General features: G+C 43.6%; 1 protein-coding gene across 2 annotated transcripts; it reads left to right on the top strand.

Annotated features, from left to right (window-relative positions):
• Positions 1–412: 412 nt before the first annotated feature.
• On the top strand, positions 413–11,782 carry CD3E (CD3e molecule). Of its 2 annotated transcripts, none has more exons than XM_043482453.1 (8): positions 413–554; positions 667–775; positions 2,842–2,859; positions 8,178–8,195; positions 8,621–8,842; positions 9,676–9,843; positions 10,185–10,231; positions 11,079–11,782. In XM_043482453.1, the coding sequence occupies exons 2-8, from the start codon at positions 727–729 to the stop codon at positions 11,133–11,135; spliced, it is 579 nt and encodes a 192-aa protein (XP_043338388.1). In that variant the 5' UTR covers positions 413–554; positions 667–726; the 3' UTR covers positions 11,136–11,782. The 2 variants fall into 2 exon arrangements, with proteins under 2 accessions (XP_043338388.1, XP_043338389.1); XM_043482454.1 differs by having other exon boundaries at positions 513–554; positions 670–775.
• The last annotated feature ends 289 nt before the right edge of the window (positions 11,783–12,071 follow it).

The following is a 12,071-nucleotide window of genomic DNA, read 5'->3' on the forward strand; positions in this document are numbered from 1 at the left end:
TGCCTGGCACTGGGTAAGCATTTGGTTAATGCATGCTCAAAAATTAAGAAAGACCATAACCGTTGACACTCACATCAGCAGATTCTATGACTGTCACTCTTTACCCTTTCCAAGGCTGAATATTACATTTTAAAAATATTTTTGTAAACATTATAGGCAAAAAAGAATGGCATCTCATGGATTTAAATCAACATATATTTTCAAACCAACAGCTTGCCCCAAGCCACGTATGCCATAAAGAAAGCAACTCTTGGGTGCTCCTCTTTCTTCCTATCACAGCTTGTGTGGTGGGGAGGGGTATCTGAGAAGGGAGCCCCAATGTGGGGGGTGCGTTGTGCAAGGCCTGGGCAGCTAAGTTGCACGTATTTCACAGCACCTTCAGGTCTCCGTCGTCCAATGGGAGGACATGGGGCCCAACTCTCCCCAGCCAACCCAGGTGGCTGCCTCCGTCTCAAACGTAGAACCCTTCAGGCCCAGAGGCCCCTCCACACTTCCTGTGTGGGGTTCAGAAACCCGCCTCCCCTCCCAGCCAAAGGTGCCTGCTTCGGAAAATGGTGAGTCTCTCTCTTACAAAGCCCCCTTTTTCATCCCAGCATTGGGAGTAATGGCCCCAGGGTCCTCAACTCCAGCAGGGGTTTTGAAAAAGTCCTCTGGTTTCTTTTTCAGAAGTTGTGAGCCAACTGGCCTCCGCCATCTTAGGTAGAGTGAGTGTCCAGTGAGGGAAGGATGCAGTCGGGGAATCTCTGGCGAGTTCTGGGACTCTGCCTCTTATTAGGTGAGTAGGATGGAATGAAAATATGGGTGTTTCTCAAGACCATGAAAGGCTCACTGCCTACCCTGGTGCTGCCCAGTGTATCAAGAAGCCTCATTTTCTAGAAAATGTAAGGAAGTGTTGGTGCAGTATTAGCACAGGGAACTAGGGCTAGGCTAGTGTGTTCCCAAAAGACCTTTCAGAGAACAGCTAAAGGAAAGCAGTTGAGGTGATCATATCTACTGAAAGCAAGGAGATCTTTGTGCCTCCGAGAAAAAGCTTGTTCTGTCAGTGAACAGCCCAGCCCTTATGAACTAACACAAAGGAGATTAGAGGAGTTAGCCTTCACTGTTTATTGCGAGGAGAGTAGATGGTTGAACCCAAACTCTGCACCAAGTATACGGCAAGCTTAGTATCTGAGACAGTGAAGCACCTCATAATTTCCAGTCCTTTTCAATTGACCAAGTGCTTTCAATTACTTTAGTCCTGTTGGAAGGAAGGTGGAATATAAATTGATAAGTAATTAAGAGGCTTTCCATAGCTCATATCAGACAAAGATTTTTTTTTTTAAGGTTGCTGTTTACTGAGTGCCAGATACTGTGTTACAAAAAGTCTTTACCCGTGTTAACTAATTTAATCTTTCCCTCCACCTTGGAAGGTAAACGTTATACGTATCTCGTTTCAGTGGTCCCCAGCCTTTTGTGCACCAGAGACCAGTCTCGTAGAAGACAATTTTGCCACGGATTGGGGTGGGGGTTCATTTCAGGATGTTTCAAACACATTACATTTATTGTGCACTTTGTTTCTAATCTAATGCTGCCACTGATCTGATAGAAGGTACCCATCTGTGGCCCAGAGGTTGGGGACCTCTGCCCTATTTTACAGATGTAAAAAACTAGTACTCAAAGAAGTTCAATAGCTTGTTTAAAACCACAGTTAGTAAGTGCTGAAGCTGATCTAGGAACTCAGAACTGCCTACCGCCTGTGCTCTTAATGATGGCATGATGTGAGGCCAAATAGCTCATGAGGGTTTTATTTTAGAGATCTAGAAAACACTATCACAGCTGGGGCTTGCATCTCAGAGTTACAGCCATGGCGTCTCCACTTCCTGCTTCATCTTGGGTTTCTCTAGCTTGAGCGTGCACACGAGTCACCGGGGAATCTTGTTAAATTTCAACTTCTGCTTCAGTGGGTCTGGAGTGGAACTGCCCTTCTGCCTTTATAACAAGCTCTCTGGCTCATTTGTCTCCTACTGGTCCAGGGAACATGTTTGGAGTGTCAAGGGGCAGAGTGTGACTCCTCAAGGCATTGGGTTATAGCCCCATAGTATAAACTGTGCTCTGCAGAGAGAGAGAGGGACTACCAAAGACCCAACCACCCCTAGAAGTTTGGCCTCATGAGAATGTGCCCAGGCTGCTCTGGTTACAGTGATTGGGAGGGGTGTCTCACCCAGTATAGAGGCTGTTGATAAAATAGGTACACATGAAACTTGAAAGTGATGTCAGGAAAACAGGTCACTACAGAGAATCCGGATTGCTGCTGAGTGCAGGGACTCTGGAGGACCCAGTGGAAATATGATCAGACTCTTCAATGCACAGGCTCTAGCTGATGAGTAATTGGTTTCAAATATTCCTATCTCTGTCTCAAGTAAAAAACAAATGGGAAAACCGAACCATCAGACCAGCAGGAGTCAGAGATGGAACAAGAATCTCAATCTTTGTACCTAACCCAGAGCTTGTTTTTCTTCCACAGTCAAGAGATTTCTTTTTAAAATGGAGGCTGGGCTGCAAAACTCTCTCGCTCTTTCTCCATCTCCCCAGAAGCACCCCTCAACTTTTTCTAACGTCTGTTTGTCAAATGCTGTGTGTTCATGTTTAACGCTAGGTGCTTCCTTCTGTCTCATCCCAAATTGACCAAAAACCCCGGATCAGTACCTAGATGTCCATATCACTCACAGCGTATAGGGTTAACTGTGATCCAGAAGTGGGTGGGAAGGACCATAGTTGCTCAGAAAAGGTCAGACTATAGAATTGGAATTTCAAAGTCACTCACAACATTTACTAACTCTTTTCTTCTTCTTTATTTTCTAGTTGGTGCTTGGGCACAAGGTGAGTTATGCTTTTTCTTTCCTTGTTATCAAATCAGCCCAGTCTGTTTTGTACTTAGGAATGTTTTCACTAGACCTCCTACAGAGACCAATAAAAGGGATTTCTCTCGTCTTCTCCTTTGCCTTTTCCTCACAAGTCTAGGGATAGTTCTAGCCAAGAAGAGGAATGCAACAGAGATCATAGGAAATAATGAGTGTTAACTATTCAGAAGAAAAGAATTGAGCCAACTAAAACAATGCCAAGTTTTCATTTCCTATTTGATGTGAGTTTTTGTGGAGGATTTGTGGCTTGAATGCATGCCTAGAGAGGCACTGAATAGGCCTCTGGGCCAGCATTTGAGTTCACATTCAGTATTACATGTCCAGGGACTTCCCTGGTGGTCCAAGGTTAAGACTCTGCACTTCCAGTGTGTGGGAGCATAGGTTCCATTCCTGGAGAGGGCCATAAGATTCCACATGCTGTGGGGTATGACCAAAAAGTAAAAAAAAAAAAAAGAAGAAGAAGAATTACATGTCCAAATACTCTGAAAGTGTATGTGTGTGCATGCATGTTTATTCATGTGTGCATATGCATATGAGTGTGCCTGGCCTGGACTTACCTCCTCAGTCATAGAAGAGAGGCAGGAATATCCCAATATTGGAAGGCTTTCTCTTCATTTCAGCTCCTCCAAATTGAATGAACCAATTTTGTGTTAAAAGGCAGGCACTGGGCCAGTCTCCATTACATGGCATTAATCTGCCTAAATGGTAGTGTCCTTAGAATCCTTTTTAAAAAATACATCATGGAGAATGTGTTAATGTTACCTTACTGACAGATGGGATGTGTTGAGAGCACTGATAAACGCCAGAAAAACTAATCTCTTCTGCATGCTATTGGTCATTTGGGGTTGGGTTTTGTTTTTTTTTTTAATTTATTTATTTGGCTGTGTAGGGTCTTACTTGCAGCACATGGGCTGTTTTGTTGCTCCTCATAGTATGTGGACTTCCTTGCCCTGGGGCATGTAGGATCTTACTTCCCCAACCAGGGATTGAACCCACATCCTCTGCATTGCAAGGCAGATTCTTAACCACTGGGCCACCAGGGAAGTCCTGGGGTTGGTTTTTGTTTATCGTTTAATTTATGCCCAATACAGATCTTCCTTTTTTGCCACCTTTATTGGAATATAGTTGACATATAACATGGTATAAGTTTAAGGTGTACAATGTGATAATTTTATGCCTGCCTGCTAAGTCACTTCAGTTATGTCCAACTCTTTGCAACCCTGTGGACTGTAGCCTTCCAGGCTCCTCTATCCATGGGATTCTCCAGGCAAGAATACTGGAGTGGGTTGCCATTTCCTGCTCCAGGGGATCTTCCTGACCCAGGAACAGAACCCGTATCTCTTATGTCTCCTGCACTGGCAGGCGGTTCTTTACCACTAGTGCCAATTATATTTTTAATTTTATAAATATATTTTTATATTTATGTATCGAATAGACATTATATTCAAAATGATTACTTAGGACCCTTTTTTTATACCTAATTAGCCACCAGTTTTTTTAATGTAGAACATGAAAGAGTTTTTCATATGCAACCATGGGAAATTTAAATATCCATTGTTTTCTGAAGATTGAGGGCAGAGTCCTAATCCAGGGTGGAAGGGTCTGACCTTATTAGCTGATAGGAACGTTTCAAATAGTTTCTTTTTCAGATTCAGAAGAAATTGGTAAGAGGATTTTCGCTCTGTACGACTTCCTTTCAAATGTGGATCAAAATGATGACATATCACAGTAATAAATACTAAGAGCCAGAACCATTAGACAGAAAATATAATTATCTTTCAATAGAATCTGTATGAGATGTGCCTATGTTTGTTGCTAACTGTCAGGTCCGATTATAGCTGAGTGATGTGTATTCCTGAGCATCCATTCAGGAAAGAATATATATGCGGGTGTGGGTTGGAATTTTTTGTGTATATCATGAATTCATTGAAGGCCAAAACACCACCTTATTTACTTGGCCAAATACACGGGCTTCCCAGGTGGCTCAAATGGTAAAGTATCCACCTGCAATGCAGGAGACCTGGTTTTGATCCCTGGGTCAGGAAGATGCCCTGGAGAAGGGCATGGTAACCCACTCCAGTATTCTTGCCTGGAGAATCCCATGGACAGAGAAGCCCAGTGGGCTACAGTCCATGGGATCACACAGTCGGACATGACTGAGCCACTAACACTTTACTTTTACTTCTAACACACATGGTAGGTGCTCAATATGTGTGTGTGTGTGTGTGTGTGTGTGTGTGCGCGCGCGCGTGTGAACAGGTGCTCAATATCTGTTTTTTTAATGAATAAATGATCATGCATATGACTGCATCACTAGTTCCTTCCCTTCAAGAAGCTGAAGGTCTTTGGAATTCCCTGGAAGTCCAGCAGTTAGAACCTTTTACTTTCACTGCTGAGGGCCTGGGTTCAATCCCTGGTCAGGGAACTAAGATCCCACAAGCCACATGGTTAGGCAAAAAAAAAAAAAAAGCTGATGGTCTTATTTGAAAGACAAATAATTGGTAATATAATCTGTTTCCTGCTATGAGTAAAGAGTAAAATAAAATATAAACAGATGCATGGCCAACTCTGCAAAGGATATAGTTGGGGAAAGCTCCCCAGGGGAGGTGATTCTTGAGTTGAGTTTTAAAGGGTGAGCTTGTATTTTAAGGAACAATATCTCAGGCAGTGGAGAAGGTTATGGAGTGTGAGGCTAAGAGACTAACTCTGAAGCTAGACCATCATATCCTTGCTCAACTTCTTACTTGCTGAGTGTCTGAATAATTTTCTTAACTTCTCCATGCCATAGCATTATTACATGTGAAATATAAATAATAATGATACCTAGCTTGTAGAGTTGTTATGAGGATTGATTGACTTACTTAGAATATTATCTGATGGGTGGAAAGCAGTTGGTAGAGTTTAGCTATCATTGTATGGGAAATATGCAGACTAAATAATAAGCATTATAGTTTACTGAGCATACATGTTCTAGGAATTGCCCTTAATATTCTACCTGAATTTCCTCACATAATTCTCCTAACATTCCCACTCTACAGATAAGAAAACCAAGACTTAGAAAATAAAAATATAGTCCAATCATATATATAAATATAAATGCATATTTATCTGATGCTGAAACTAATTTTTTTTTTCATTTATTTTTATTAGTTGGAGGCTAATTACTTCACAACATTGCAGTGGGTTTTGTCATACATTGACATGGATCAGCCATGGAGTTACATGTATTCCCCATCCTGATCCCCCCTCCCACCTCCCTCTCCACCCGATTCCTCTGGGTCTTCCCAGTGCACCAGGCCCGAGCACTTGTCTCATGCATCCCACCTGGGCTGGTGATCTGTTTCACTATAGATAATATACATGCTGTTCTCTCGAAACATCCCACCCTCACCTTCTCCCACAGAGTCCAAAAGTCTGTTCTGTACTGAAACTAATTTTTTAAAAAATATTTATTTGGCTACACCAGGTCTTAGTTGCAGCTTGTGGGATCTAGTTCCCTGACCAGCGATCTAACCCAGGTCCCCTGCATAGGGAGCACAGTCTCAGCCACTGGACCACCAGGGAAGTCCCTGAAACTCATTTTTTTAATCATTATGAATATGTACAAAATTTTTGTGAGCATATGTCCTGTTTCTAAGTATAGACATCTAAGGGAATTTCCTGGTGGTCCAGTGGTTAAGACTCTGTGCTTCCACTGCAGGGACCATGGGTTCGATCCCTGGTTGAGGAACTGAAATCCCACATGCCATGGAGCACAGCAAAATAATAATAATAAAACAAGTGCTTCTAAGCATAGACATCTAGGCCATTGTATGAGAATGTATTGGTCTGCGCTTCACTACTGAATTTATGCCAAAAAGAGTTGTGAACCATTTTTGCTTTTCCAAACAAACATACCATGCAGAGTGAAATTTCTATTTACTTCTAAATTATTTTATGATTTCTAGTTTAATATTTCTAAGAAATATCAATGCTGAAAAATTATTTCCAAGTCAAAATATTATCGATGATCTACTGTCATTATACTCAGCTCCCCATTATTAGTATATAGGTAAACCTGCAGAATGACTTGTTTACATTCCATATGATCTCCGCTGGAGGGCTGACTGAGCAACTGGATCAGTACTCTGTTCTGTTCTCCATTAGCAGGACCCCCAGAAGGAGAGAAAGAAAATAAAAAACACCTTTCTTGAGCATCTGCAATGCACCATTCATTTTCAGTTTCATAATCCATTTAGTTCTCACAAATACCTTGTGAGGTGGATGGTTTATCTGCTTCCCAGATGAAGAAACTGAAGCTCAGAGAAGTTAAATGATTTTCCCTTGGTCATACAGCCTAAAGCAGATCTGGGATTCAAACACAGGGTTTCTGACTCAGTCCAGTGTTCTGTCCCCATAGCACACTGTAGCAAAACACCCCCAATAGAGAGAGGGGTGTCTCTGAGCATCACGCTCTGCTCTTCCAGCTGTTACATATTCAGACTCAAGTATGCTTGAGCATACTTTCCCCAGTGCTGCCTAGGGTCCCAGCCACAGGTCTTCCAGGAAACCAGGGTGCTCCCCATCCCTACTTCCTAGGGCAAAATTATCTACTCTGGGGAATTTTGCTGGATCCCCAAATTTTATTAGTGGATTTCAGTTGTCCATACCTATAGTTCTAACATATATAATTAAGAGCTGATTGTACTGAGATATAATTTAAAATAATGTCACTTTTTATTAGAAGAATTATTTCCTTAAAATATATATAGAACTTCACATAATTTAAGGGTAATAACATGAAAGTGGCATGGAATAAGAAGAAAGATATTTGATCTCTACTATGAGGGTTTCTGTTAGTTATAAGAAAGAACTTCTGAATAATGAAAAACAGATGAGTATAAGAATCAGTGATTCAAAGAAATGAAGGTCTTTATCTCTGAGAAGGATATGATATCCCTTTCATATCCATCTGGAATATGGTTCTTGCTAATGCAAGAGAAAAAATTTGAAGATGTCTAGAATTTTTCAACTTTACGATTGTAAGACTTTTTGAGCTTTAGTGGATCTCAGTCTAGAAGTACATGCTGATATGTTCTCAGTTTGAGGTACCTGAGTTGTGTCTATGAGCATATCTCTTAGGCCAGGTACATACCTCATCTTCAAGACACGGGACTCCCAAAGAATTCTCTTAGAATTCTTAGCGACAGTGTCTAGCTCCACTTGAAATTTTTTACCTACAGTTTAAACTTCAATCAAGATTATTTTCTTACCATTCTTTCCTTTTTTCATTTTCAGATAATACTGAAGAGAAACGTAAGTTTATCAGTCTTTTATATCTGCTCTATCAATGATGCAGATCTGTGGTTGGGAAGAAGCACCTGATTGAGGGAGATTAACCCCAAGAACTGAGGTCCTCCCAACATTTCTAACTCCCCATTTTAGAAACATTACAAATAAGGACTTCTATAGATTTTCTTTATTTTCACCCTCTCCTTTCAAGTCCCCAAGTCCATGCCTAAACTCTGAAGTCATCTTCAAGAGGTTCTCTAGGGCCCCTTCTCCTGCATCTCTCCTCTTTCACACCCTTTAGCCAACAGAGTCGCCTTTTGACAAGAAAATCTGAGATCTAGGATGTCAGATGACTTTCTGCATTTGGTTGGTTCTTTGGCTACTAACTTGCCTAAAATCTTATTGGTTTCTCTCTTTAAATTTCCCTTCTCTTCTCTCCCATTCCCCAGCATATGAAGTCTCCATCTCTGGAAACACTGTTGAGCTGACGTGCCCTCTAGAGCCTGAAAGTGGAGTAAAATGGAAAAAAAGTGATGAACTAATACCCAAAGGTGATGGGAAACAGCTGTTACTGGAAAATTTTTCAGAAATGGAAAACAGTGGTTATTATCAGTGCTACATAACCGAAGGCAGCACAGAGACGGCACATAAGCTGTACCTGAAAGCAAGAGGTAATACAGGTCTTCAGAGCAAGTACTAGTAGACTCTTTAGGGAGCGTATTCCGAAAGAGCATTCTCAGGATTTCCCCTTACCCAACTTACAGTCCCCTGGCAACTTTGTGCTTCTCCTACACTCAATCCAAGACTATCTGGGGCCACACATCATCAGTATTTTCTGAAATATAGATTAAACATCAATATAGGGCTGTTGGGGTAACCTTAGCACTGGATCCAAAACAACCTCCCAAGAGACAGGACTGGGTATCCTGTCTGCATTATATCCTGTCCAGAAAATATGGGGCCCCAATATTAGTTTATCTGATGCTTTATCCAGACATGAATTCTTCAGGATTTGCAAAAAGGACTCAAAGCTACTCTATGAAAATGTCATAAACTAAGGCATAATCATAAACAATAATGACAGCTAACAATCAATGAATGCTTATTAAGTTTCAAGCACTGTACCAAACACTTGCCCAGGCGTTTCATATAATTCTTACCAACTATATGGGTTCAGTGTTATCTTACTTCCATTTTATATATGAGGAAACACAAGCTTTGCAGGTTCAACACACATTTCAGAATTCTCACAACTAGTGAGTCATGTAGCTGGGATTTGAACCCAGGACTGTCTGACTCCAGAGTCTCCACCCACGAACACCACACTTCATTTGTTGTTATAAAGGTGCTGAAACAGCCTGGGGGCAGAGGGAGGGGTGTCTGGCCATGGCAGGTACGTGAGTACTAAAGGGAGAATGAGCTTCATTTGTTCCTTCCTCATCTCCGGTGTCCTGTGTCTTCCTTTCTGGGGGATCTCTCTTCTCCCCCGATCCCTGCCTCACAGTGTGTGAGAACTGCATGGAGGTGGATCTGATGGTGGTGGTCACAATCATCGTGGTTGACATCTGTGTCACTCTGGGCTTGCTGCTGCTGGTGTATTACTGGAGCAAGAGCCGAAAGGCCAAGGCCACGCCTATGACGAGAGGAGCGGGAGCTGGCGGCAGGCCCCGGGGTAAGATCGCGGAGGAGATGCCCACCAAGGAGGGGATGTCCGGCCCGGGCCAGGTCAAAACAGCTTCTCTAGAACATTCATGGTATGGCCAAGATCTCGACACAGAATGTCCCATCTCAGATTACTCAGAAACCATGGAAGGACCTTGAGCTGAGGTCACAAAATGATAAGAACTGTGTAGGGTCATTAGAGATGGGATGGAAAAAAGGCAAGGAAAAATAGCAGCTGGAACAGAAAAAACTAGAAGTAGAGGGGAGTTTACCACCCTGGATCTGGGTCTCATTTTCACGAGATTGGTGTGTCCTCTTGGAACTGAATCGTTTCCCTTCCCTCCTTTGCAGGACAGAACAGGGAGAGACCACCCCCTGTACCCAATCCAGACTATGAGGTAATGAGGGGCAGAATGGGGGAGGGGTCTTTCTAGAGGAGAAGCGGACAGGTGGGACTGGCCACCTGGCCTGTCAGACACTTCAAAGCCCCTCCTCAGGGCTCCGGGACAACCCACATGTGCCACCTCTGCATCCGTCGTGGTAGCAGGTGGTCATCTCAAAGGCTGCAGGGTTCCCACAACCACAAGCAGAGCGGGTGGCGGTGTTACTCCTCTTTCTCTGGTTTATTCATTAATTAGCTCAGGAGCAGCCATGGGGAATACCATACACCCAAACTCAAACACCATAAACTCATGACTGCCATCCCACCAGCATGTACTTACCAGCTGCTGAAATATGGAAATATTTCACTAGTGAGTAGCTCCAAGCTTTCTCACCCCAACACACATACTACCCAACATCACAGCCCCTCCCCCACTGGACCACCTTTTGATTTGGCAAGTAAAGAGTTACTGCCTGGCATGGCAGAGAATCACCAGGACTGTTCTGACTGATCGATGTGTATGCACCACCAATGGTTAAATATTTTGCATATCACACCTGGACAAACACAACAAATATTTACTGAGCACCAGTCAAGCATGTGGCATTTACTTTTGCATGAGTGACTTCACTTAATTCTGACAAAAGCCCTGAGAAGTGGCCCTTTAGTTTCCCGTTTTTGAGATGGGAAAACTGAGGTTCACAGGAGGTGACCAGATCAACTCTCTTACCAGTTGAACTCACCTCCTGCCTCCTAGCCTAGGATCTTCCCATTGCTCCAAAGCTAATTCGGCAGAGGCCCTTCTTTCTCAGGAATGACTTCCTCCCACCCTGCTGACCACCCGCTCTCTATTCCACCCCTAGCCCATCCGGAAAGGCCAGCGGGACCTGTATGCTGGCCTGAATCAGAGAGGCGTCTGACAACTCCTGATGCCATCTCCCATTGACCCAGGTCTGACTCCTCTCCAGGCCTGCCACGCCCTGTTTGTTCCCTGGGCAAATCCTGGACCCCCAGGAGAACTGTTCCTCTGCCTTGTGGGGAGCTTCCACCCTCAGCCTTGTCCCCAGCGGCCTCCTTCCTGCCTTCTCTGCTGGCGCCCAGTCCAGGGATGCTGCTGCTTTATTATCCTTTGAAACATCATAGCTACTCACCCCTTCACACCTGGCCGGCCTTCTTGTCGGGATATTTATTTCCATTCTTCACGCCGCCCTGCCCCCATTCGTTCCTTCCCCAGTGGATATTACTATTCCCCTTGGTTCCCTCTTTCTACATAGCAACTGCCCCATAGTTGGTTCCCTCTTTCTACGTAGAAACTGCCCCAACCCTAACTATTCCACCCACCTTTCTCTGTTTCTAGCTCTCTTTTTGGAAACCCTTGGTGGGAATGGACTGGGTAAATGCTGGCAGAGGTCCTGCCCTGTTCACAGACCCCAACCCAGAGCTCGCTCTGTGCCCCCTCCCTCCCTGTCTCCACTGCAGACTCCTAGATGGTCATTTGTAGCTCCATGAATGTGCTAAATTCCTTGTCAGCTGAGAAAGAAAAGAAATAAACTGTATTTGGCTGAAAGAGTTGCTGTCCCTCTTTTTTGGGAAGCCCTCAGAGGCTGTCTTGTTTCCTGGACAACACAGGTCCTCCCTACCTTTGACTGTATTCCCAGCTATGACCCCAAATGCAAGTACTACCTGTTTCCACAGCTGGAACAGGCCTTACCTGAAGCTCTCTTTGAAAAGGGCATCGGGGAATAAATCAAAGAGGGGCGGGCGGGGGGGGGGGGGGGATATAGAGAAAGGGAAGGAGGAAGAGAGGAAAGGGATGAAGAAGGAAAAGAAAAAAAGGGAGGGAAGGGAAGGAGGGA

Source organism: Cervus canadensis, chromosome 11 (assembly GCF_019320065.1).
Source record: "Cervus canadensis isolate Bull #8, Minnesota chromosome 11, ASM1932006v1, whole genome shotgun sequence".
Classification (NCBI taxonomy): domain Eukaryota; kingdom Metazoa; phylum Chordata; class Mammalia; order Artiodactyla; family Cervidae; genus Cervus; species Cervus canadensis.